At 44.8% G+C, this 27,784-nt stretch overlaps 1 protein-coding gene across 1 annotated transcript; it reads left to right on the forward strand.

Annotated features, from left to right (window-relative positions):
* The first annotated feature begins 13,768 nt into the window (after nucleotides 1–13,768).
* Nucleotides 13,769–27,336, forward strand: map6d1 (MAP6 domain containing 1). The gene is made up of 3 exons (XM_043701860.2): nucleotides 13,769–14,519; nucleotides 23,246–23,471; nucleotides 26,525–27,336. Exons 1-3 carry the CDS (start codon nucleotides 13,963–13,965, stop codon nucleotides 26,606–26,608), a joined length of 867 nt encoding a protein of 288 aa, XP_043557795.2. The 5' UTR covers nucleotides 13,769–13,962; the 3' UTR covers nucleotides 26,609–27,336.
* The last annotated feature ends 448 nt before the right edge of the window (nucleotides 27,337–27,784 follow it).

Raw genomic sequence — 27,784 nt, forward strand, 5'->3', positions numbered from 1 at the left:
TGAGGAAAGATTGAGATGAGTAGACTGAGTCTGTGGTCATTAGAATTTAGAAGAATGAGGGGGGATGGTATAGAAACATGTAGAATTATGGAGGGAGAATTATGATAGAAGCAGAGAGGTTGTTTCCACTGGTGGGTGAAACTACAACTAGGGAGCTTAGCCTCAAAATAAGGGGGAGCAGAGGAAACAAACCCAGGAGACAGACTAGCTTGGTGAAGTATGTTGATTTTGAAAAGCTACAGTTGTACCTTTAAGGTGTAGTGACTGGAATGGAGCCAGCCAGGTAGATCTCTTAGAATATGGGTTCCCTGATTGGGACTGTTAACCTGGTCCAATCAGGAAAGCCCTGGCTGACTGATATAACCAGGAGGTAAGCACTACTGCTGTTAGGCTGGGGAGGGGAATATAGCCAGGGGATTTAGAATTTCCTCAGTTTAGGGGACTGACTCTTTGCTGGTTGGTGTTACAGTCAGTATGTTACTGTTAGTTTCTGCTTCCCTTTTTTTGGAGGGGGAAACCTGACTTCTGAACTGGCTGAATTATTTGGCCAGTTTGTTAACTGGCATTCCTTTTAGTGAGGACTGATTGTTAAACTCCTGATGCACATAATGTGTTTCAGGTGTAACTCTGTTCTCATTAGGGAATTGTTGTTTCACTGGCTGGTTACAGCCTGTATGTTACTCTTTTCTCTCCTTTTTCTCTTTCTGAGAAAAGGACAATGTTAATTTTGTGGTAGGGCATAGCCCTTGGACTGTAGTTTTCTTTGTTTTTTGTATGTGTCTTCACTTTTTATTGGTGTTTTGGACTGAGTCCTGTGGAAGACATGCATTTTACCAGAGGAGCTGTTCCTGTGGGGAGGCCTAGCCCTGGACTGGGCCTCTGAAGATTGAACACCTGTATGTGCGCTGGGAGGTGAGCAGTTGCTGTATCCTGGAGTTTGGGAGAAGACCTTTCCTTCAGGAGTGGACCAAACCCCTGTGAGTTAACTGCACCTGTACTATGTACTGTGTTCTTGTGAGTGGGCCTGGCTCTCCAAGGCTGGACCAGGACTCTGTTGAGACTGAACATCTGTGCTATGGGGTGTGTATTTGCTGCCTCCAGGAGTGGACTCTGCCCTTGATTGTGGACTGTTTTTTAACAACGGATTCTGCAGTTTGGAGCGGCCTCTAATTCTGACATTGCACATTGTATACTGGAGTGGACTCTTCCTGGAAATGGATTCCATATCTTGAAGACTGTGTACCAGAAGGGAGTTTTTTTTTTGGGTAACTAACTGTATTGTGGTGTTTCCTGGGTCTATCACCCGCACTGTCTTGCGTGTCCCTGGGTCTGGCAGGCCTTGCTGTGAGCTGGGAGGCTCATGGGTCGTCCTGAAAGCTGTCACCCCGAGAGCCGGAGGGTGGGTAGGCCATGCTGTGAATCTGAAGGTTGGTAGGCTGTCCTAAAAGCCGGAGGGTGGGTAGGTCACCCTGATGCCAGTCACCCCGAGAGCTAGATGGTGGGTAGGCTGTTCTGAGCACTGTCGTCCCGATAAGGGGTAATCGGGACGGGCTGTCCTAGAGGTGGTCGAAAGGTGTGAGCAGCCGAGAGCCAGAAGGCAGGTAGGGGTGGGCTGAGATCCGGAAGGCTTGTGGGCTACCCTACACGCTGTCGTCCCAGGGAAGGGGACGGGCTGTCCTAGAGGTGGCCGAAAGGTGTGCCAGGATAGCCCACTGGTCGGAGGTGCAACGGGGTGGGTGAGAGCCCAATGGTACCTAGGGGCAGACCGAGAGCCAGAAGGCGGGTAGCCGTCCTCGGCGCTGTCACCCCGGGCAGGTACCGGGGCGGGCTGCCCCAGAGGTGGTCGAAAGGTGCTGAGGGTGGTTAGTGAAGCCGGAAGGTGGGTAGGCCGTCCTGACTGCTGTCACCCTGGGCGGGTACCGGGGCGGGCTGTCCTAGAGGTGGTCGAAAGGTGTGTCAGGGCGGACCGAGAACTGGAAGGGGCATGGGGTGGACCGAGAACCAGAAGGTGGGTAGGGGCGGGCTGCCTTAGAGCGGTCGGAAGGTGGGAGGGGCGGGGGTTTGCTGGGTCTATTGTCTGCACTTTTGTATGTAACGGTATTGTCTAATGTATAAATGTCATTGTCACTGTCTTGTCACACGTGGAACTGGGATTTGAGGTTTGTCCTCCTCTCCCTGTAAAATGGTTGAACAGTAGGGTTCGGGGCCTAGCTTTGCTGCTCCTCTCCCTTGTAACATTGCTGTCTCTTATGTACAGCTGTAAATGTCTTTTGTAAATTGTTTGTAATTTGTTTAATAAAATATAAATATAACCAGGAGGTAAGCACTACTGCTGTTAGGCTGGGGAGGGGAATATAGCCAGGGGATTTAGAATTTCCTCAGTTTAGGGGACTGACTCTGGGCTGGCTGGAGTTATAGTCAGTATGTTACTGCTTATTTCTGCTTCCCTCCTTTTCTGGAAGGGGAAAACCTGGTTCCTGAACTGGCTGAATTATTTAGCCAGTTTGTTAACTGGCATTCTTTTTAGTGAGGACTGATTGTTAAACTCCTGATGCACATAATGTGTTTCAGGTGTAACTCAGTTCTCATCAGGGGATTGTTGTTTCACTGGCTGGTTACAGCCTGTGTGTTACTCTTTTCTCTCTTTCCCTTTCTGAGAAAAGGATAATGTTAATTTTATGGTAGGGCTCGCCCTTGGACTGTAGTTTTCTTTGTGTTTTTTTTTTGTTTGTGTCTTCACTTTTTATTGGTGTTTTGGACTGAGTCCTGTGGAAGACATGCATTTTACCAGAGGAGCTGTTCCTGTGGGGAGGCCTAGGCCTGGACTGGGCCTCTGAAGATTGAACACCTGTGTGTGTGCTGGGAGGTGAGCAGTTGCTGTATCCTGGAGTTTGGGAGAAGACCTTTCCTTCAGGAGCGGACCAAACCCCTGTGAGTTAACTGCACCTGTACTATGTACTGTGTCCTTGTGAGTGGGCCTGGCTCTCCAAGGCTGGACCAGGACTCTGTTGAGACTGAACTGTGGGGTGTGCATTTGCTGCCTCCAGGAGTGGACTCTGCCCTTGATTGTGGACCGTCTTTTAACAACGGATTCTGCAGTTTGGAGCGGCCTCTAATTCTGACTTTGCACATTGTATACTGGAGTGGACTCTTCCTGGAAATGGATTCCATATCTTGAAGACTGTATAAATTTGGACTGTGTACCAGAAGGGAGTTTTTTTTTTTTGGGTAACTAACTGTATTGTGGTGTTTCCTGGGTCTATCACCCGCACTGTCTTGTGTGTCCCTGGGTCTGGCAGGCCTTGCTGTGACCTGGGAGGCTCATGGGTCGTCCTGAAAGCTGTCACCCCGAGAGCCGCAGGGTGGGTAGGCCATGCTGTGAATCTGAAGGTTGGTAGGCTGTCCTAAAAGCCGGAGGGTGGGTAGGCCACCCTGATGCCAGTCACCCCGAGAGCTAGATGGTGGGTAGGCTGTTCTGAGCACTGTCGTCCCGATAAGGGGTAATCGGGACGGGCTGTCCTAGAGGTGGTCGAAAGGTGTCAGAGCAGCCGAGAGCCAGAAGGCACGTAGGGGCGGGCTGAGATCCGGAAGGCTTGTGGGCTACCCTACACGCTGTCGTCCCAGGGAAGGGGACGGGCTGTCCTAGAGGTGGCCGAAAGGTGTGCCAGGATAGCCCACTGGTCGGAGGTGCAACGGGGTGGGTGAGAGCCCAATGGTACCTAGGGGCAGACCGAGAGCCAGAAGGCGGGTAGCCGTCCTCGGTGCTGTCACCCCGGGCAGGTACCGGGGCGGGCTGCCCCAGAGGTGGTCGAAAGGTGCTGAGGGTGGTTAGTGAAGCCGGAAGGTGGGTAGGCCGTCCTGACTGCTGTCACCCTGGGCGGGTACCGGGGCGGGCTGTCCTAGAGGTGGTCGAAAGGTGTGTCAGGGCGGACCGAGAACTGCAAGGGGCATGGGGTGGACTGAGAACCAGAAGGTGGGTAGGGGCGGACTGCCTTAGTGGTCGGAAGGTGGGAGGGGCGGGGGCTTGCTGGGTCTGTATTGTCTGCACTTTTGTATGTAACGGTATTGTCTAATGTACAAATGTCATTGTCACTGTCTTGTCATATGTGGAACTGGGATTTGAGGTTTGTCCTCCTCTCCCTGTAAAATGGTTGAACGGTAGGGTTTGGGCCCAAGCTTTGCTGCTCCTCTCCCTTGTAAAATTGCTGTCTCTTGTGTACAGCTGTTAATGTTTTTTTGTAAACTGTTTTGTAATTTGTTTAATAAAATAATATAAACAGGAGTGTTAGGGGTTCTGTTCACTCTAGGAACTGGCTCTGAGTTAGTCATGTAGTATGCATGTACAAATAAAGGGTGACTTGGTGACAGGATACCAGCCTTTGTGGAATTATTTCAGTGGTAATGAGAGAAAACCCCTCAAGAGATTCACTGGCAACAGTCATCTTTAAGATGGGGTAAGATTTCTGGCATCATGCTATCACTTGGGAAGCTTGGCTCATTTGATCCTGGCATCAAAGACTGGGCCCAGTATGTGGAAAGAGTGTGTTATTTCTTTCTGGACAAATGACATTGAGGCAGACGAAAAGCAATGAGTAATTCTCCTGACAGCTTGTGGACCCCCAGCATTTTCAGTTATTAAGAGCCTAACTTTCTCTGAGGCACCACATAGTAAAACCTTTCAAACATTGACGGACTTAGTTAAGGAATATTATGATCCCAAGCCTCCTCTAGTTCTGAAACGCTATTGGTTTTATTCAGCAGTTTGAGAAGCGGGGGATTCTGTATCAGGATTTTTGACTAGGTTAACACAGCTGGTAGAGGCATGTGATTTTACTGAGACACAACTGGTTTTGCCATTAGGAAATGTGGCAAGCGTAGCTTGTGAGTTACAGAATGTGCTAATGTAAGTGGACATGCTCGGCAGGCCGACTGAGCTTGGGGAACACCACTTGAGTGAAGGCAATTGCATAGCCTCACTCAGGACGTATCCTGAACAGAGGGACCCTTCATCAGCCCCCAGCAAAACCTGTCAAACGGTTAAAATTTTCTAGAGGATCCAGGCAGGCAAGCCATTGTAATTGCTGTGTTATGCAGACTCCAGGTCCCACTAGGCCTGAAGTGACTAGGAGAACTCATAGGCCAGTATTCAGGAAAGTGCACTTCCTGGAAAGTCCACCTTCATCTGGTTTGGAGCAGTTACATTGTTTACCAAAGTCCAAATCATAACCAAACAAAATAAACATCTGGTTAAATGGCCAACCAGTTCTGATAGAAATTGATACCAGTGCAGTTGTTTCAGTGATTATGGAATCAGTCTTTACCAAAATTCGCTCTGGACTCCAACTGTTAAGTTTACATAAGACTTCAATTAAACTGAGAACCTAAACCGGGGAACCACTACAGACTAACTGTGTAACTTCAATTCCAATCTCTAATGAGAAGCTGTTGGTTCAGTTACCACTATTTGTAGTAAATGGCTCAGGCCCAAGTCTACTGGGGCAAAATTGGTTGAGAAAAATGGAACTTGATTGGCTTAACATTTTTCGATTAGAAAATGGCTGCATGAGCGAAATTCTAATTAAATACCTAGAAGTTTTTCAGGAAGTTCTAGGGACTATCAAAGGAGCCAAAGCCACCTTGTATGTTGACCAGGAAGCAATTCTGTGATTCTCCAAGGTCCATCCAGTGCCACTTGCCTTATGGGCAAAAGTAGAGACAGAAATCAGAAAGCTGGAACCTGAAGGAATCATCAAACCAGTCCAGTTTGCGGAATGGGCAGCACTGGTCGTACTGATTGTAAAGCCCAATAAGTCAGTTTGCTTTTGTGGGGATTTCAAATAAAGGGTATACCACTTTTTGCAGTTGGAAAAATACCCAAACCCTCACAAAGAGGACCTATATGCAAAACTGGCAGAGTGGGCTGTCCTGGACATGAGCCTGCAATTACGATTTGATCAGGATTCCCAGAAGTATACTACAATCAATACCCATCAAGGTATGGATCAATATACAAGAACTGCCTTTTGGGGTATCATCAGCCTGTGCCATTTTCCAGCGATTGATGGAGGACATTTTACAAAATCTAACACCAGGTTGCCATTTATCTAGGTAACATGTTCATAACTGGGAAGGCTAATAAAGAACACTCAGAGAACTTGGACATCGTGTTTAAATGTTTCGCCAAAGTAGGAGTATGCTTTAGGAGGGAAAATGTGTGTTTCAGGCGCCACAAGTGACTGACTTGGGCTACAGAGTCGACAAGACTGGGTTTTTTCTGTTGGAAGATGAAGTGAAGGAGATAAAGGTGTCCCGGCTCCCATGTCTGTATCGGAGCTTAGGTCTTTCTTTTGATTGGTGAATTAATATGGAAAATTCATGCATAACCTGGCCTCAATCTGGCACCCTTGCATCTGCTGTTGAAAAAGAGTCAGCCTTGGAAATGGTCTCGTAGCCAAGAAGTAGCCTTTAGGGAAGTGAAGAAGCAGCTATCATTGTCTAGGGTGTTGGCACATTATGATCCCAAGTGAGGTATAATTCTAGCATAGGATATCTCCCCATATGGTATAGGGGTAGTGTTAGCTCACTGGTGGCCTAGCAGTGAGGAACATCTGATAATATATGCTTCCCAGACTTTGGCAAATACCAAATGAAAATATGCCCAGATAGAGAAGGAAGGTTTGGCTGTCAGCTCTGGTGTGAGAAAGTTCTGCCAGTACCTTCACAGATGTAAATTTGTCATAGTAACAGACCACAAACCCCTGTTAAGGCCACTCAGAGGACAGGACCATGCTGCCTAAAGCATTAGGTCAAATTCAGTGGTGGCCTCTTATTCTGAGTGTGTACCATTACAAGATGGTACACCATATGGGAGACCAAGTGACAAATGTCAAGCTGCCTCCCACCACTGCTGGTGCCTTCCCTCAGAGTCCGTTCTGGTTTTAAACTTTCTGGATACCCTTCTGGTCACTGCTGACCACATCAGACTGCAGACTCAAAAAGATCCTGTCTTGGCAAAACTAAAACAGCTGCTGGTGATGGGGGAACCAAAAGGGCCATCATAACTAGATTAAAAATCTTTCTGGTCCTGGTGACACCAGGTCTCAGTAGAGGACAACATATTATTACAAGGAGAAAGAGGAATTGTCCTGAGCAAAGGACACTGCCAGATACTCACTGACCCTTGGGGGGTGGGACTAGGGGGTGAAACAGCATCAGGAAACCAATGTCAGACACAAGACTCCACCAAGCAAAAGAGAAAGTTTACTTTGGGGGTGAAATTTGATGCTGAAATGGCTCGGTGTAAGAGGCATGGTCAACATGAGGTCAGGAGAGACAGTCTTGAACAAGTACATGTACCACATGAAAGTTGCAACCTCACAAATGGGGCAGTAGCAAACCACACCTAGCCGCTCAGAACATCCAACAAACCTGTCAGAACCCGTGGGTTCTCCCCCTTCGCCGAGCATCAAAGAAACCTCTGATGACAAGATGGACACAGCAAATGTTGCTGCCTTGATGCTGTTACCACCTGAAGAAGAAGATTAATTTGTTTCAAGATGCTTTGGGCACAAGAGGCAGGCTACAGTCCAGTATACACTATCAATATCCAAAACAGATTCAGAAGAACTGGACCATAAGACACAGGGGCAGAAACTAGGCAATTCAGCCACTCGATTCTGTTCCATTTAGTCATGGCTGATGAGTTTCTCAACCCCATTCTCCCACTTTCTACCCGTAATCCTTGATTCTCTTGATACTCAAGAACCTATCAATCTCAGTCTCAAATATACTCAATGACCTGGCCTCCACAGCCTTCTGTGGCAGTGAATTCTATAAATTCACCACTCTCTGGCTGAAGAAGTTTCTCTTTTTCTCTGTTCTAAAAGATCTTCCCTTTACTCTAAGGATGTGCCCTCGGGTCCTAGTCTCTCCCACCAATAGAAACATCTTCCCAACACCCACTCTGTCTCGGGCAATTCAGTATTCTGTAAGTTTTAATTTGATCACCTCTCATCCTTCTAAACTCCATTGAGTATAGACCCATGGTCCTCAAACGTTCCTCATATGTTAAGCTGAATATTCCTGGCACCACTCTCATGAATCTCCTCTGAACACACTCCAGGATGATTACATCCTTCCTGAGATATAGGGCCCAAAACTGCACACAATACTCCATCATGTGGTCTGACCAGAGCCTTACAGGCTCTCAGGAGTATATTCCTGCTTTTATATTCAAGTCCTCTCATAATAAATGCATTTGCCTTCCTAACTACTGATTCAACCTGCAAGTATATCTTGAGAGAATCCTGGACGAGAACTCCAAAATCTCTTTGCACTTCAGAGTTCTGAATTTTCTCCCCATTTAGAAAATAGTCCATATCTCTATTCTTCCTACCAAGGTGCATGACCTCACACTTTCTCACATTGTACTCCATCTGCCACTTCTTTGCCTACTCTCCTAACCTGTCCAAATCCTTTTGCAGCCTCCCTGCCTCCTCAATACTACCTGTCCCTCTACCTATCTTTAGATCATCTGCAAACTTAGCCAGAATGCCCTCAGTTCCTTCATTTAGATTGTTAATGTATCAAGTGAAACATTGTGGTCCGAACACTGAGCCTTGCAGAACATCTCTTATCACCGGCTGCCATCCTGAGAAGGACCCTTTTATCCCCACTCTCTGCTTTCTGCCAGATAGCCAAGCTTCTAGCCATGCTAGCACCTTGCCTGTAACACCATGGACCCTTATCTTACTCAATAGCCTCCTGTATGACACTTTGTCAAAGGCCTTCTTGAAGTCCAGGTAGATAACATCTATTGGTTCTCTTTGGTCTAACCTGCTTGTTACTTCCTCAAAGAAGTCTATCAGATTTGTCAGTCATGACCTCTCCTTGATGAAACCATGCTGACTTTGCCCTATTTTACCATACACTTCCAAGTATTCAGAAATCTCATCCTTCACGATGGATTCCAGGATCTTACCCACGACCGAGGTTAGGTAAATCGGTCTGTAATTTTCCATCTTTTGCCTGTCTCCCTTTTTAAACAGGGGTGTGACGTTAGCAATTTTCCAGTCCTCTGGGACCCTCCCTGATTCTCGTGATTCCTGAAAGATCACCACTAACGCCTCCACTGTCTCTTCAGCTATCTCCCTTAGAACTCTGGGGTGTAGTCCATCTGGTCCAGGTGATTTATCTACCTTCAGGCCAGTTAGTTTTTCTAGCACCTTCTCCTTGGTGGTGGCCACCATATTCAGCTCTGCCCCCTCACCCTCCTGAATTTTTGGGAAATTACTGATGTCTTCCACTGTGAAGACTGGCGCGAAGTAATTATTCAGTTCCTCAGCCATTTTTTTGTTTCCCACTACTATCTCTCCTGCATCATTTTCCAGAGGCCCAATGTCCACTTTTGCCTCTCTTTTGTACTTTATATATCTAAAGAAACTCTTACAGTCTTCCTTTATATTACTGGCTATCTTACTCTCATATTTAATCTACTCCCTCCTTATTTCTTTCTTTGTTGCCCTCTTTGTAAGCTTCCCAATCCATTGTTCTTTGCTACTTCCTATGCTTTCTCTTTTGGTTTTGTGCTATCCCTGACTTCCCTAGTCAGCTATGGTTGCCTCATACTCCCTGTACCATGCCTTTTTTTCCTCGGGATGAAGCTCTGCTGTGTCTCCTGAATTACTCCCAGAAACTCCTGCTATTCCTGTTCAACTGTGTTTCCTGCTAGACTTCTCTCCCAATCAATTCCACATGCCTCTGTCATTGCCTTTATTCGGCTGAAATACCGTTACTCTGATTCTATCTTCCCTCCCTCAAATTGCAGAGTAATTCAATCATATTATGATCAGTGCTTCCTAAAATATCCTTCACGTTAAGCTCCCTTATCAAGTCAGCCTCATTGCACAATACTAAATCCAGTATTGCCTGTTCCCTAGTAGGCTCCATTATTGGCTGCTCCAAAAAGCCATGTCGTAGGAATTCCACAAATTTTTTTCTTTGTGAACTATTACCAACTTGATTTTCCCAGTCTACCTGCATATCGAAAGCACACGTGATCACTGTAACTTTGCCTTTCCTACAAATCTTTCCTATCTCCTGGTGTATCTTGCATCCCAGCTCCTGGAGGCCTATACACGAGTCTAACTACGTTTTTTTTTAACTTTTGTGGTTCCTCAGTTCTACCCACACAGAGGAGAAAGTGAGGTCTGCAGATGCTGGAGATCAGAGCTGAAAATGTGTTGCTGGAAAAGCGCAGCAGGTCAGGCAGCATCCAGGGAACAGGAGAATTGACATTTCGGGCATAAGCCCTTCTTCAGGATTCTACACCATCTGACCCTACTTTGTTTCTTACTATTGATTTAATTTAATTTCTTACTAATAAGGCAACTCCACCCCCTCTTCCCACCTGCCTATCTTTTCAATAGGATGTATATCCTTGAATATTCAGCTTCCAGTCCTGATACCCTTGCAGCCACGTCTCTGTGATGCCCATGACATCATACCTGCCAATTTCAATCTGTGCCAGAAGCTCATTTACCTTATTCCTTATACTACATGCATTCAGATAGAACACCTTGACCGTATTAACCACCCCTCTTCTCATTGACATTCATTTGTCCTTTGTACTTGAAGATTGATTGCTAACCTTGTCCTATTTGTGACTGTGCTGAAGATTTTAATGACCTCTCCTGAGTTCTGCACTCTTATCACCTCTTAAAAGAGTTTTACTTTTGGGTTTTCTAAGTTCTCCTATAATTGACCCCCCTCCCCCTACCATTTAGTTTAAAGCACTGTCTACAGCCCTAGTTATGTGATTCTCTAGGACCCTGGTCCCAGTGCGGTTCAGGTGAAGACCGTCCTATCGGAACAGCTCCCTTCTTCCCCAGTACTGGTGTACATGTCCCATGAATTTGAACCCTTTTCTCCCACACTACTCCTTGAGCCATGCATTTACCACCTTCATCTTATTGACCCTCTGCCAATTAGCTCGTGGCTCAGGTAGTAAACCAGAAATTATTATCTTTTTTGGTTCTTTTTTTAGCTCCTAGCTAATCATACTCCCTTAGCAGAACTTCTGCCCTAGTTTTATTTATGTCATTGGTACCTATGTGGACCACAAACACTGGTCTTTCCTCTCCCACTCAAAGTTCCTGTGCAGCCTAGATGAGATATCCTGAACCCAAGCACCAGGCAGGCAACGCAACCTTTGGGGACTCTCGATCCTGGTCACACAGCACAGTGCCTATGCCCTAAAACTATATTATCCCCAATTACAACATTGGAAAAAGAACAGTCCTACGCCCGTGGATTTAGAGGGGAAGGATGTAGTGATTGGAACATGGGCAGCCAGGTGGACCTCATAAAATATGAATTCCCAAATTGGGGCTGTTAAACCTGGGCTATTTGGGGAGCCCTGGCTGTCATATATACACAGGAGTGTCAGAGGTTCTGTTTAGTCTAAGAGCTGACTCTGAGCTAGCTGGGTCAGAATCCATGTACTATGCACGTGTAAATAAAGGGCAACCTGGTGATAGGATACCGGCCCCTGCGGAGTTATTTCAAAGCAAGTGCTGGAGTGAAATGTCTCAAATTCAGGAGAGTATATTCGCAGAATAGAAAGATGAACCACCAGAATCTGAGGACTCATTGAGACAGTTCAAAACAGAGCAGCTCTTGAGGGCTTTTCAAGGCAAGTTGTCAAAATGTATCAATTGAAGTCCCCTGTGAACCTATTAATGAGATATGGTGACCCAGGGTGTTTATGGGAGTTGGACAGAGCAGAGGGTAGGGTTGGAGATGAGGGTCAGTGAGGATCCATTGGATTTGCCTTGATTGTCTTTTCTGTTGGGTGTATCCAATGGGGTGTTTCACCCTGGCGTTTGTCTGTTACACATTTTTGTCTCGTTAAGTTGTACCTACTTTTGCACAGTTTAAACTTTATTTTTTGTTAACAATCTTTTCATGTTTAAGTTTAATTTGTAATAAACACAATATTCTTTGATTAAAGAAACAGGACTGATTTGCTTCTAATACTAAACCAAATGCATTCTGCGGCACATTTAATTGGCCACATCATCAACCTGGTTAAATTCAAAACGTCAAAGCCCGAAACGTCGATTCTCCCGCTCCTCGGATGCTGCCTTATCTGATGTGCTTTTCCAGCAGCACACACTCTCGAATCTGATCTCCAGCATCCGCAAACCTCACTTTCTCCTCCTTCAAAATGTATATAACTGGTGGAGGGTTTGCAGCTCCCTCCAACCTGATAAGGCATTAATAAATTCGCAGAAAGGATGTGTAATTTCAAAATAGTGTGAGATGGTGTGAGGAATGATGAGCCCTATAGTCTCTATGGGATAAAAATTGAAAGAGTCCGGGGTGTTATGTCTTCAATAATGTTTGATCAACAGCACAAAAATAGCTGATCCGGTCATTCTCAGATTACTGTTTACGGAATGGTACTGTGCATCAGGGACTCCCACTTCCAGAGGAATTTCAGTGGCTAGGAAGTGATGGGGCCGAGAGAAGAGGGAAAGGTCCTGATCTCCACGACGGCGCTATATAAATACAAGTCCTTTTATTTGTGCGGGAATGTGTGTTTGTGCGAGAGTTAATTATTTCTTCCACATCAACTATTGTGTATGCGAATCTAAAATGGATAACAATGTGGCCTAGAAGAAGATTTCCTCGGCAGTGATACATGTAAAAAAAACGAAAGAACCGCGGACGTTGGAAATCAAAAACAAAAACAGAAATTGTTGGAGAAGCATAGCAGGTCTGGCAGCTTTCGTGAAAAGAAGTCAAAGGCCAGTGACCCTTCCTTAGAACAGTACTGCATGGTCAGTTTGTGTCTGGTGTTTTAATCCGAGTCTGAGTGCTCAGCAGAGGGTGCTGCAGGACAAGCATGTTGCAAGGAACTTATTGGGAAAGTGAGGGCGGGTGAGGGTGTCTGATGAGCTTAATCTTGGAATTGTGGTACCAGGACAGGCCGCTGGGGCTAGAGATTTAGGGGGCTGGGTTGGGTTAGGGGACTGGGACCGGGAGTTAGGGGGATTGGGTTGAAGTTGGGGTTGGGGTTCAGCGGGCCTGGGGCTGGGGAGATGGGACTGGGGCTTAAGGGGGTAGGACTAGGGGTTAAGGGGACAGAGACTGGGGGTTAAGGGGACAGAGACTGGGGTTTAAGGGGTCAGGGGCTGGGACTAGGGATTAGGAGGATGTGACTGGGGGTTGGAGGATGGGGATGGGGTTGGAGGATGGGGATGGGGATGGGGATGGGACTGGGGTTTGGGGAACCGGAGCTGGGACTGGTGATGATGGGAATGGGGCTGAGATTAGGAGTTGGAGGATTGGATTGGGGCTGGGGGACAGGTGCTGGGACTGAGGGTTAGGTAGATGGGACTGGGGGTTCGGGGGGGGGGGGGTAGGGGCTAGGGTTAAGGGATGGGGCTGGAACTGGACGTTAAAGGGATTGGGTTGGGATGGGGAATGGGAAAATCGGAGATGAGGATGGGTCTTAGGGTTGGGATGGGAACTGGTGGTTAAGGGGATGACCCTGGGATTTGTGAGTTACGGGGATTGGTGGTTAAGGGGTTGACATTGGGAGTTGGGGTTAGGGGGTGCGATTGGGTTTGAGATGGGGATGGGGTTAGGGGGATTGGTGGTCAAGGGGAGGAGGCTGGGGCTGGAGATTTAGGGGGCTGGGCTGGGTTGGGTTACACGTGAGCTGACTTTCCAATGCAGCATCTCAGCGACAGCGCAAGGGGAGGAGAGCGGACATGCGCCGGCTCGCTGTGAATATTGCGGATCTGGATGCGCTGATGGAGGAGCCCGCTAAGGAAGCTCTAGCCGGGTGAAAGCGGCCGGATGGTGCCGGGGAGTACTGCGGCCGGGGCTTTGCAGTACCATTGCTCGCTGGGCTGAGGCAGGAGCTGGGAGCCGGGAGCCCGCCTGGCCGGCGCTATGGCTTGGCCGTGCATCAGCCGCGTCTGTTGTCTCTCTCGCTTCTGGAGCCAGTTGGACAAATCGGATCTCTCGGTGCCGCTGACTATCCAGAATTACTCCGAGGTCATAGAGCAGGAGGTGAGATCCGTGGCCCAGCAGGTACCTCCGGACGCGGCCCTGCCCAGCAACCCTCCCGAGCCCCGAGGGACCCCGGTTGATGTCCAGGAGTCGGTCTCCAAGCACGACTTCAGATCCTGGAAGGTGCGCAAGGAGGCGAGCTGCAAGCCGAGGCGGGAGTACCAGCCCTCCGAGGTGCCCTTCTCCAGCGACACCCAGTACAAGCTCGACTTCAAAGCCTGGCCCATCCCCAAGAAGGAGAATTACCCCTGGCTGAAGGCCGGCCAGGAGCAGCGGGCCATGCCCAACAGCGTCAGCGCTCACACTCTGCACCCCTCCGAGCCAGCCACAGACAAGCAGCAGAGAGAAACCAAGCTGCAAAACCATCCCAGGGAACCCGTGCACAGGCACACCACGGAGGAGCAGATCAGACCTGCGGTGAAGACCACCTCCTACAGGTCAGTGCTGTGCAAGGCCACTCACTCCAGACAATTTGTGTTGACCCTTGGGATACTGTTCTTCAGTGAGACAACCCCTTGGTTCATCGACCCTTTAAAGGCTCGTTCTACTGAGCTGAATTACTTCTACTGAGATTGTCCATTCTTCCAGATGTAGCTTAAAGTGTCTGAAGCACATCTTACTGCTGGGAGATAAGGTTTTATGATTAACACATTTTAAAAATCACATCTAACCATGTTTTGGATTATGTCTCCCTTTGTTCAAATTAGATCTTCTGTTCAATTTGTTTTATCCATTATCAGATCCTCACTGGCGAATTCAGACATTTGTTTCAATTGGTCATAAAGATATATGAGGCAAGCATGAGCTAGACTGGGTAACTCCCCAGGCCCACTGTGTATTGGAACAAAATGTAACTGTCATATTTCGGGGTTTGCTGTGGTGCTCCATCTAAATCAGGAGTTCTCAAATTCCATCTCCATCAAGAGATAGTCTCTCCCTCACCCCAATCAGGAGTTAGTCTTCCTCACATCCATTCCTCCCATCTCCTGCTAAACTAGGTCGCAAATGTAGAACTGATCAAGCTAACAGAGCACAGAGGTGACATTAATGGAGGAACAATGCCAGAGGGATAGTCATGGAGAATTTTAAGGGAGTTTGTTGGATAAAGCAGCGTTAACATGATCAAGATTAAAAAGGGATTTAAATACTGTACAAAGATCAGAATTTTATCTGGAAGCATTTTGGGCTAGAAGGTAATGTGGCTCAATGAGTGCAGGGTTCATGTGTAAGTGAAACATACTGCACTAAAAGCCAATGGTGATTAGGTTGAGTTGAAATTTACAAAGTAAGGATAAAGGGTCAGACAGAGGAGCATTAAAGGAGCCTATTCAAAAGACAACAAAGCTGCAGATGATTATTTGAACGGCAGCTGAGCTGAGAGAGTGGCAGAGGTCTGTGGGGGTGAAAGTAGACAATCTGACCCAAAATAGGCAGACGCTGTAATCTGTAGATTAGGGATACCAAGGCTACAAACAATCAAGTGTAAATGAAAAATTGGCAGAGACATGTTAATTCCTTGATTATTGCAGGCTATCTTTTATTAATGTATAACTTGTGAAAATTATGCCTCGTCCAAGGCTGATGTTTGAACAAGCAGCTCCACACCATGGCCAGTGGACAAATTGAGCAAGCTGATGGGGTGGACAGGTCAAGTTCTTGTCAGAAGAAACCTCAGTAAGCTGCTGAACTGCTTTCTATGGACAGAACCAACAGCAACTGCTGTATACCAGCTTTCAGTATTTCAGTTGCTAATAGATACCCATGAGCGGTTATATAAATAGCAATAGCAATGCATATCAAAAGGAGAAAGGAATAAATGTACAGAGGGAAAATAAACATTGATTAACAGCATGTGAAATATTGGCGAAGAGAGTAGATGCCTTCCTTTTTAATATCCAGTGCAGCGGTCTTATTTTTTTCCCCAAAGCATCATTGGGCCTTTATTAAAAATGTCCATCATTATCAAACCTAAACTAATGATGCTGATCTTATAGTCTGATAGGAGACTCTGGTACTTAAAACCAGTAATTGCAGCTTTGTGTTCTTTGTGCTATTGAGGCAGTTTTGAAGCATGCTGCTCATTCTTTGGATATCTGACCTTCCATAGGACATTGATGGATTAGCAAGTGTTCAGGGAAACACAATTAGGACAATTCTAGAACTTGATGAATAACAAAGTAACTCACAAAGGGATAGGCAATCAGCTTTTGGTTCTCATTGTCTCTTGCTGTATTTATGTCTCCCTTTCATTGTCTTCCTCATGTTTCTGTATTTACAGTTTTTAATTTCTCAGTTTCACTCTCTCTGTCTTTGTTACTCTCTCAGCTTCACTCCCTTCCTCTGTGCCACTAACTCCTTTCACTTTGTCTTCACCATCATTGGGTCTGTCATCATTTTCCCTGTTTGTACAAGGAGAACTTGATGCATTGACATGTAACTTGTTTAATAAGCTCTGCCTTGTAACTGTTGCTAGGTCATTTTAACTCTCTCTCTTACTTCAGATACATCTGTCGGCCACCAACAAAGACACACATCTGCTGTGCAATACTCAAAATTATGACAATTGCATGGATCTTCTTTGAGTTGTTTACAACAAAACTGAAAGATTTTTTTAAAGTCAAAGTCTTCCATTGTGTTAAGAGGACGTCCAAGCGTATTAGTGAAGAATACACAAAGATTAGGTCTCTTGTAGTTTCAGGTCCCACCTGACGTGGCTGTGTGTCACAGCAGTTTGATTTTTACAAAGTAACTACACCAAGACTAGAATGCTTTGCTGGAGACTGTGTTTACAGCTTGTCATGGAGCTTGCAAAATCATTTTTAATAATTCTTCCTAGTGCTGGCTAGCTCTTTCTATACACACATAGGTAAATTTAATCTGTTCAGAGATTCCCTTGCACCCCTCTGGAGCAAGTGAGATTTGAACGTAAGTCCCCTAACTCTGAGATAGGGAAACTCCCACTGCACCACCAGAACCCTGGCGGGTGAGATTAATTAATAAGTTAACCCTTATATACTTGCTTGCTTTACCTTCTTCCTTCAAATATCAGGTATTTAACATCCATTAATAGAACCTATGAGATACTAACACATTTCACTGAGGAAAATCAGAAGACAATGTTGCAAATTGGTTTCCTCATTATTTGATGCATTATTTACAATTCAGTATTGGAAAAGCAATGGAACACAGCACTGATAGATTGCAGCTCATTGTACTGTTGACAGCTCCAAGCTCCAGAGCCAAGAAATCTGATTCACTGTGTAAGATACTCCACAGTCTCCCATACAGTGACAATGAGGGGGATAGAGAATAGACAGAGCGATACACAGTTCCAGATACATGAGCCCTGATTATAACTCATTGATCAGATATAATTCATTAAGTTAGATGAATTCATTAAATTGAGACTCACTCAAATTCTTACTATTCATGTCTGGCTTGTGTTAGAATCAGGGCTACAGGTTGTCAGAGAGACACAGTCAAAGTAAGAAAGATAAGGAGATAAAAACATTCCACTTATTACACTTGAGTCATTCCAAACAGAATGCAAGTCCAATGGTTTAAACTACAATATTGTAGTCTTCAACCCAGCATTGGAACTGTCTCTCCCATCTAAGTTAGGTCTCCGCTGGCTCTCTGGTAAACCTCTCTTTGTCTGAGACAGCTGCTGTGTGCTGGTCCTGGGGAAACAGTAGTGGGAACTGAAATCATAACAGGATTGTTGGGTTATCTATGAATAATGATTGAGCTGTTCTGATAAAACAACAAGTACCTCCTTGTATTTGGGAATTGTGACAGCATCAAAGGCTTGTACTTGGTATTTGCATTATCCTTGCTCATTTTCCAGCAACTGCAGCTGCTGTATAGCGTCTCTGAAACAGTGATCATTATAAGCTCATTGTTTTAAAGGGATCGGACTACTGTCAACTTGTCCCAGTATGGCTTTCTGTATTTCTGGCAGCACCTATAAAATTACACTGTGCTGAAATGGTCAAGTACAATCGCAATGTAAAATCCCAGAAGGCTACAATTCACCAATGTCCCAGATTGCCCATTAAATTCCTGTATTTATGCCAGCTTTAATTTCTACCACAGATGTCTTCAGCACAGAAAAAGGCCCTTCAGCCCATTGTGTCCAGACCAGTTTAAAACAAGAACAGCCATGTAACTATTCTAATCCCATTTTCTAGCACATGGCCTACAGCTTTGTATGCCTTGGCATCATAAGTGCACATCTAAATACTTTTATGTTATGAAGCTTTCTGACTGTAACACCTTTATCTCCTGCCCCTTATCTTAAATCTATATCCCTGGTCATTGATGCCACTACCAAAGGGAAATGTTTCTTCCTGTCTATGTCCCTCATAATTTTATATATCTCAGTCATTCCCACCTGGGTTCCCTCTGCTCCAAGGAAAACAAGTCCAGAATCTCTCTTCCTATCTAAAACCCTCCAAGTAGTTGATGGCACAATTATAGTTGGGGTTTAAGAACTCCTGGGCGGTGATATCCCATTCCAGCCCACTTGAGGCCTGTTTCATCCCTAATCCAAGAGTATTCACACTCTCAGTGAATGTGAAAATAATGGGCTTGCTGGGGCCAGGATCTGAAAATTCCACCTCCCATCTTTTGAATAAAGTTTAAAACTAATGATTCATCCACCTTTTAAACTGAATGGGAAATATCCAACAATACTACCCGCAACAGAGCAGAAAAATGCTCAGTTTAAATATATATCTCCATGAACACTGCCTGAGAAAATATAAACTAGTTACAGAAAACAGATAATGTAAGATATAATCTGCTCAAATTGTCCTCCATCCCACCATCACAGGACTTTTTGCCTTGTGAACCTCTGCTGCTGTCACACATGGCAGTGCCCTGTCCAGAGTCCTCAAGAACATGAGAATTGTTAGTTAATCAGATGGCAGCAAGTTGAATTAAGAAATCATCTGTGCCCTCTTCCGACTTTGTAGGTTCCAGAGAACGTGAATCTAGATAACAATTTTCAACTAAATTATGTAGTTAAAAGAAGCAGCCTCCGGTTTGAACTAGTAAAATGCAAACAGAGCTAAATGATGGAAGTTTTGCTTTGCATAGAGATGATTTTATACCTGGAATGGACTGCCAGATAGAGTAGTAGATGCAAAACCCCTAGAATTATTGATGGCCTATTTGCATGTTGCAATAGGACTATTTTATGGCCATTAGCTTCCTTTGTTTCTTTTCATCCATTGGTTTGTGGGCATCTCCAATAAGGCTAACCTCTCTTTCCTAACCTTTGAGAAAGTTGTGTTGATCTTGAATCTCTGCAGTTTGTGTGGTATAGATAGAGAGGTTTAACATTTACTCAATGATAATGAAGGAACAGCAATACACTTACAAGTCTGGATGCTGTGTGACTTGGACGACACTTGCAGATTGTATTGTGCCCCATGTGCCTCTCACCTTATTCTTCTACTTGGTAGAGCTTATGGATTTGCAAGGCGTTATTGCAAAATCAAATCTGTACCAGAATATCAAGTGATAACTTCATTGATATTTGCTAATTGTGATCACGTGACAAATTTCTATATCCAACAGATACTGCTTTATTTTTATTCATTCAGGGAATGGAGGCTTTCGTTGAGTCAGTATTTATTGTCCATCCCTAATTGCCCTTTAAGGTGATAATGAACTGCCTTCTTGAACCATTTGCTGTAAGTACACCTACGGTGGTGTCAGGGAAGGAGCAACTCTTTGAACCAGCAACACTTGTATTTCCAAATCAAGATGGTCAGTGACTTGGAGGGGAACTTGCAGGAGGTGGTGTTCCCGTGTATCTGCTGACCTTGTCCTTCTATATGGTAGTGGTAATCAGTTTGGAAGGTGCAGTCTAAGGAACCTTGGTGAATTTATACAGTGTGTCTTGTAGATAATAGACACTGTTGCTACAGAGCATCAGTGGAGGAGGGAGTGGATGTCTGTGGATACAGTACCAATCAAGTAGCTGATTTGGCCTGGATGGTAATGAGCTTCTTGAGCATTATTGGAGCTGCACTCATCCAAGCAAGTGGGGAGTATTCCAGCACATTCCTGTCTTGTGCATTATAGATGGTGGACACGCTCTGGGGAGTCAAGAGGCGAGTTACTTGCTGTAGGATTCCTAGCCTCCGACCTGCTCTTGAAGCTACTGTGTTTATATGTCAAGTCCAGTTCAGTTTCTGATCAATGGTAACCCCCACTATGTTGATAGTGGGGGTAGGAGGTGGATTCAGTGATGAATGTCAAGGGCCGATGTTTAGATGATCTCTATTGGAGATGGTCATTGCCTGGCACCTGTATGGCATGAATGTTACTTGACACTTTGCCTGCCCACAACACTTTCTCAGGAGAAGGCTGAGACAGTTATTTTATGTATGTTAGAGGGCTCCTCAGATTGAGGCAGGAGAAGCTGGAAGCAGGTTGAGCGCGTGTTATTAAGGAGAAAGTGAGGACTGCAGATGCTGGAGATCAGAGCTGAAAATGTGTTGCTGGAAAAGCGCAGCAGGTCAGGCAGCATCCAAGGAACAGGAGAATCGATGTTTTGGGCATAAGCCCTTCTTCAGGACTCCTGAAGAAGGGCTTATGCCCGAAACGTCGATTCTCCTGTTCCTTGGATGCTGCCTGACCTGCTGCGCTTTTCCAGCAACACATTTTCAGCGCGTGTTATTAAGCCAGCCATCCTTACAAGCCTCCTTCTTCCTTACTGCTGCTGCTCTAACTGATGTTTTACTTCATCCCTGATACTCTTGTCCTCCCTTTCTAAGGTGGCAGTAGCGTCTTCATGTTCAGCTGCCCTGCCTCCAGATTATGAATAGGGAGCATGGTTCACACTGGTTGCTTGCCAACTGAACTTAAACTAGACCATGTAGACACATTCTGTACATGCACTACCCTATGTCTGTCTGACTGCTATCCTACCTGTAACCTTCTAATAGGTTTAAACTGTTTTGATTAAGGAGTTCAAAAACAATGACAGAGTTATTCTGGAGAGTTGATGAGCAAGTCTTTACTGAGCCATTTTGAACTGTGTAATTGTGGTTTCTAGGCTCCCACACTATATACAAGGTGCAATGAATATCACAGCACAAATAATGTGTGAATATTACGGATAGGGTTTTGGAAACCGTAATTTACACTTTCCAACAAGATCAGTACTGCAGGAATTCTAGTGCTTGTATGCTTAAATGGAGTCTACTTTGAAACAAGAAATTTTAGTTGATATTTGGTTGTGGATTAAAATCAAATAATGTGATCAGTTTAGAACTAGTCATGGAATAATAGGGATAGGATGGGGATGGCATTGCTGCCTCACAGCACCAGGGACCCGGATTCAATTCCAGCCTCGGGTGACTGCCTGTGTGGAGCTTGCACATTCTCCCAGTGTCTGCGTGGATTTCCTCCCACAATCCAAAGATGTGCAGGTTAGCTGGATTGGCCATGTTAAATTGCCCATAGTGCTCCTGGGATGTGCAGGCTAGGTGGATTAGCCGTGGGGAATGCAGGTTTACATGGACAGGGTAGGGCAGTGGGATTCGGCCGGATGCTGTTCAGAGGGTCGGTGTGGACTTGAAGGGCCGAACAACCTCTTGCCCACTGAATCACAGAATCCCTACAATGTTGTTACACACCCTCTGGAGCAGGTGGAACTTGAGCCCTTGCCTCTTGGCTCAGAGGTTGGGATACCATCACTGTACAAATAGACCCCTAAGACCTGCTTTTTATTTTCACTGCGATTGGTGCTGCTCATATTTCATAATCAAAGAAACAGCACAATAACTCTTGGATGTATGTCAACATTAATTGGAGAGAATACTCGACTCCTTTCCAATTTTCATTAGAGCTTTCAGGTTTGCTTTTAAACTAATTTTTCTTTCAGGCTTTTAAAACCCAAACATCACAGCACCTGATCACTATTTTCCATTTTATTGTTCTGTTGCCGGTCTTCTGTTTCTGGTCAGCTCCTTGTCCTTGTGGAGTGGAGATCAATGTGCATTTGTATAGCATCTTTTGCAGACCAAAAAGTCCCGAGGTACTTTTATCAGTAAAAGTAACTGCCGCTGAGCTAAAGAAAGAAATCTTATAGTAAATGGTTGAAATGATAGCCAGAAAAGGAGGATCTTGATGGAGGTGGTTACAGTGCTTCGGGGGTGGGGGAGGGGGAAATTAAAGTTTAAGACCTGTACAATTGATAGCACAGCATCCAAGGGGTATGATTTTTAAACTGTGACTGCGCACCAGATAAGAATTATAGGAACACCAAGGTCCTAGAGGGTTGTATGGCTTCAGGAAGACACAGAGATGGGGTGAAGTCATGGAGAGATTCAAACACAATGATGACAAGTTTTCAAATTGAAGCATTCCTGGACAAGATCCCTGTGAGGACATTATGAATGGAATGAATGGAGAGTTATGATTACAGAGTGTGAGTGACAGCAGATCAGAGAAGCATTGAAAATTTGGAGGTCCAGATGGTGGATCAGGATCTCAACAGGAGGTTAGCTGAAGTGGAGACAGGTGATATTACAGCAGTGAAAGTAAATGGAGTTGTGAAGGAGAGGATAGGAATCCAATAGGAAATTAAGGTTAAGAACAGTCTGATTCAGAAGCAAACAAGCTGGACGGTGTATCTTGTAAATGTAGTTGGTGACTTAGTTCTCTTCAGAGAGGCTAAAATGGTCACCTTCAATCAGTTGTAAATATTGGAATGATTTGTGCTAAGTGTCATTTAAGGACAGAGTCGAGAGTGTGGTGCTGGAAAAGCACAGCGGGTCAGACAGCATCCGAGGAGCAGGAGAATCAATGTTTCGGGCAAGAGCCCTCCTCCTCAGATGCTGCCTGACCTGCTGAGCTTTGCCAGCACCACACTCTCGACTCTGATGTCCAGCATCCGCAGACCTCATGTTCTCCTAGTCATTTGAGGACAGTCTTATTCACCTTGAATTCCTAAGATGGCTGGTTTAAAGGAAGGAGGTGTGTTTTCAGTACATTGGCATACTGTAATGCCATATTCATTGGAAATGTCAGATATTTGTCAGGGCATGTCAGATGTTTGTCTGAAATGTTCATCACCAGTGACAAGCAACCTGTGGAAACCCTGTTTGTAACACACACTTGTACTAAACCCCCTCTTTTGTTCCAGACAGGAATTCCAGGCATGGACTGGAGTTAAAGTGGTCAAACCTGTGAAGATAAGACAGGTGTACACGCCCCCAGGAGACAAGATTGTCCTTGAGAGCAGTTACAGGGCTGCCTTCACAGAGGAAGCATTCCGGCGTATAGAACCACTGCAGGTTACATCCAGCAAGTCCCAGCACCAAATAGCTTCAGTAACAGAGGCTGACGACACGACAAAGACAGAGAGCTCAGTAAGTACATGTCAGTCCATTCTCATGTATATGGATTTTAATCTCCTAGAGATTGTCTTAAGTACAATTTTGCATGTTTCTTTGTTAATGGATTCCAGCTTACTTTAATTACTCAATTAAGTTCATTTAAAATTTCAACACTAGGTTTAAAAAATGGAATAAAATCAAACCAGTCGCACATTTTAAACCTCTCCCAAATTTCTTTTCCATTGGAATCAAGTGAGGTGCAAGACAAGCAGCCCATTTAGCATCACCAGAGACCCCATGAATTCTTTAATTCAGCTGTACATTGGAGCTTCTAGCTTACAAACTGGGCAAATGTTTCAGTACATTACCATGGCAGTGCTGTCTTGTCAAAAGTTCTACAACACTGGTTGAATTGGATTAGGGTAGCACTTGGTTGGGCAAAAGTCCTTAACTTTGGTAGAGATCCGTGGCTTTTTATTTGCCTTTATTCGTTCAGAATCCAAGAACTTTCTGGTGTAAGTCCAAGCAATGTGAATGCAAGGTCTGACTAGAACTTAAACAATAGATGTAATGGCATTTGTGTACGGTTCAGTCAGCTTGCAAGCTTTATAATTGGGTTAAATGGCCTTTCTCATTCCTATTTTTGAGATGGCTCTGTGAGTGAGGACTTGTTAACTTTTCATTGTAGTCAATTCCAATTCCATTTATATAGTTGGATCAAAGGATGATCCAGTTGAAAATAATTACTGTTTAAGTAGCACCTTTAACATGGTTAAAAGGTAAAAAGGTGCTTTATTGAGCATAACTTGAAAAAAGAAATTTAGCTCCAAGCCAGAGAGAGAGAGAGAGAGATTAGGGCAAATGCTGAACAGTGTGGTTCAAGATGTAGACCTTTATAGGAGGAAGGGGAGACAGAAATGTGGAGAGAAGTAGAGAGGGGCATTTCAGAGCTTCATGTGCAGAGAGCTGAAGGCCTAGCCATCAATTGTGGAGCTCTGAAAATCAAGAGGCCAGAGTTGGAGGAGTGCAGATACCTGGACAGTTAAAAAGATGGAGAAAATGGCAGAGATAGGGATGGGCAAGACAATGGGAGCATTTCAAAACAAGATTAGAATTTCAAAATGGAGGTGTTATGGATTGGGAGCCAATGTTACTCAGTGAGGACAGGGTCTACAGGGAGAATGGGAATGAGATGAGGTCCAAGCAGCAGAAGTTTGAATGAGCTCCAATTTTTCAAAGGTGGAAGACAAGAAGTAAGTTGGAGAGTGTTGGCACAGTCTGGTTGAGAGGTAGCCAAGGAATGTGTTTCAGCAGCAGACAGGAAGAGGCAGTAGTTTGACAGCATGTGCCACCCCTTTATTCACTGAGCTATCAGCCCTGCAGTAATTCACTGACAGGCTGCAAACTGTTGAGCTGTACACAAATGGAGTCATTGCCTTCATTTATATAACACTCTGTGCTGTACTGTCACTTTCATATCCTAAACTGCAGGGGATTTACAGAAATAATGGATAAACTCTCAGATAATGTCATAGCCTGATGTGATTGAAATTCTCCACCCAGCGCTGTGCTGGAGGCTAGATCAGACTGGAGTAGAGTATCTCACCATGAGCATTTTTATTTATCATCTTCACCTTTCAGCTCCAAAATATTTTCCCCAGTAAATCCTGGAAGTGTGAACTGCTCATCCTGTGATGAGAACAACATGGTGCCAGGCAACTGTGAGATTTAAGAAACAAAAACAAAGTGCTGGGAGAAACTTAGCAGGTCGCTGTGGAGAGAAAAAGAGATTTAATGTTTTGAATCCTATATGATTCTTCTTCAAAAGTGAGATCTAAGAATGAGAGAAGGAAGATGTATTGAGTTCAATCTGCTACAAAAAGCGGAACAAAGGGGAAAAAGAGACAAGAAAACATTTTAAAACTTAAAATCTTTATAATCTTGATGAGCAATCTCCTACCTGAAGAAAATGAGTCACCGCAGTTTGAATTGTTCAGTATCTCGGCCAGAGATTTTAATTGGCATCATATTAACAAGTTGTTAATTCCTACTTATAACTTCCTGTGGAAGGTTTAAAACGCAATCAATGTGAAGTTCCAATACTTAAACAGATTCAATCTTTCATAAGGGAATATACTTCAGGGCTTAGACCTGCATCACCAGACATGTTGTCCATCGCAACTGTTAGTGAGGCAAAAAAACCTAACCCTTAGCAAAAAGCATTGCAGAAACCAATTCAGAAAACAGATCCTGCATCTCTCAGCATTTCTCAATGCAACTAATGAGCAGTCCTGGCAACAGAATACAGAATACTTTTGCTGACGCCTAATCTTTTCAAAAGCTGAAATGCTAAAATTGTAATTTCTCAATCAATAGACACCATTTTAAGGTTCTATTAAAAGTAACAGCTTGCTATGATGGCAGCCAGACAACAAGCAGCAGCCTGTTAGTATGTAGAATACCTGAACACTAGATTTGACTGTTTACTAATTCCAGGGTTGTTTTTCCCCAGGTTGCCTCTTCACCCTTGGCTCTTGTGGAGCTGCCAAATCTAAACAATCATGGAATGGGTGGGAGTGTACTGGAGATTGAGAGAACTAAAGGGTGGCGAGATTCCACTGTTGCCCTATTTGCCCCAGCTCAGGAAAATTCCAGCTCTCTGACCCCAGAACTGGCCATTCCCTCACTGACATGACCCCTCCTCTACACTTTGCCCCCTCCTGTATTCATCAGCCCCTCTACATGAGTTGCCTCTCCCACTACATGAGTATCACTTCAATGGGGAGTGAACCAATGGTGTTAATAAGGTGGGGGGGTGGGAATTTAATGATGGGCCAGTTACATAAAGGCCTCATCTGCTTGTTCAGGTGGATGTTAAAAAAAGTCTCCTTGCACTTTCCCGTAGAGTGAGATTATTTTGGTTATTGCTCAGTCATCTCCTATGAAACAACAATGTGTGAACTCCCAAAATGATTCACTGGCTGTGAAATACTTTGAGAATATCTGACTAGTGTGAAAACTCAGTGCAGCGGCTGTGAGGAACTACTTCACTCTCTCTCTGTAACTCTTTCTGATTTTATGCTAAGGAGCCAGTGGTGAAGACAAAATTGTCGCCATCTTCGAATTCCTCAGCGGTGTTCCAGAGCCACTCCCGTGTGCTGAATATATAAACCCCATCACACAGCCTCCCCCTCGAAGGAGCTGTCCCTTTGCTGAAGTAGTCCCGGACGAAAGGCAGCTGCTTTAAATTCCTCCACAACAAACTATGCAAAAACGAACCTTGAAGAAGAGGAATGCTGGCATTTTGAAGTGCCCCTCCGTTGAATGTTTATTTGCAATCGCCTGATAAATACTTGGCATTGTACAGTAGATGATCAGTCCCATTGGACTCGAACAAAACTCTATTTAATGTGTGAATGCCTCATCTGCATGTTGAGTAAGGAATAGATTGTTTAATTACACACCAGAGACTTGGACAACAAGCAGTAGGTCGGGCAATAAAAGCTGAGAGAAAAGTAACGTCTGTGTGAGTTTTTCTGCTGCTGTTGCTGTGCTTAGGGCAAGGAGCCGCTTCTCTGTTCAAAGCAGGAAGGACATTTCTCCCACTGAGAGAGCACTGAAATCAGGAACATACCTCGGATTCTCCATTCCCTCCAGGTGAGGAGAAGATCTATGCTGGTCAATTCTAGGCTGTACTTTACAGATCCTGGGATCATTCCTCTTTTGCCTCTTAAACTGTAATCATTATTTTGAGTGTGTAAGAAATGGTACGATGCATTGACTTAATTGTATCTCAAATGGAAGAGTAATTTAAAACTCGTCAGATAAATGGACACTGCCTTGTTCCATCATGTGTTAATGGCTGAGTTTCGTAGCAAGGATTAAAGTAATAAGAGGATCAGGTTGCGATGAGTCAGATCTGTGACTGCAACGAGCTTTGATTGGAGAGTAAGCATACTCGAGGGAGTGGCTTTGATAGATGATGTGAGCTTTGAGTTTGAGTTTATGATTGTTAGGCTTCATGAAAGGATTAATGTAGCAGAGAAATAAACTTCCTTGGGAGATGGAAGTTTACATTCTAGTTCACATATTGTAAGTAATTCAACAGAACTCAAACAAACCCCTTAATCTCTTCCTGCAAACCATCCCTACCTCAATCTCCCCACACCAACTGCACAAAGCCTAAAGCCACCAACACATCAAGTGAGCAAACTTCCAAGGCAAATAAACACCCAATCCCAAATCTTAAAGTCGTTAACCAAAATTCACAAAGCTAACAAACACTCAGTCAACTTCAACTCCCAACTATAATCTCGATTACACTTTGGATTGGGTATAAAAAGACT

This window comes from Chiloscyllium plagiosum, unplaced genomic scaffold (assembly GCF_037043375.1).
Source record: "Chiloscyllium plagiosum isolate Xiang-an unplaced genomic scaffold, Cpla_swu_hap1 HiC_scaffold_13, whole genome shotgun sequence".
NCBI classification, from domain to species: Eukaryota; Metazoa; Chordata; class Chondrichthyes; order Orectolobiformes; family Hemiscylliidae; genus Chiloscyllium; species Chiloscyllium plagiosum.

What these genes read in the sequence shown, in the direction of transcription:
- map6d1 (XM_043701860.2), top strand. Translation starts at nt 13,963, where the DNA reads ATGGCTTGGCCGTGCATCAGCCGCGTCTGTTGTCTCTCTCGCTTCTGG. An exon ending in GTGAAGACCACCTCCTACAG is followed by an intron (nt 14,520 to 23,245) that starts GTCAGTGCTGTG and finishes CTTTTGTTCCAG; the next exon opens with ACAGGAATTCCAGGCATGGA. An exon ending in CGACAAAGACAGAGAGCTCA is followed by an intron (nt 23,472 to 26,524) that starts GTAAGTACATGT and finishes TTTTATGCTAAG; the next exon opens with GAGCCAGTGGTGAAGACAAA.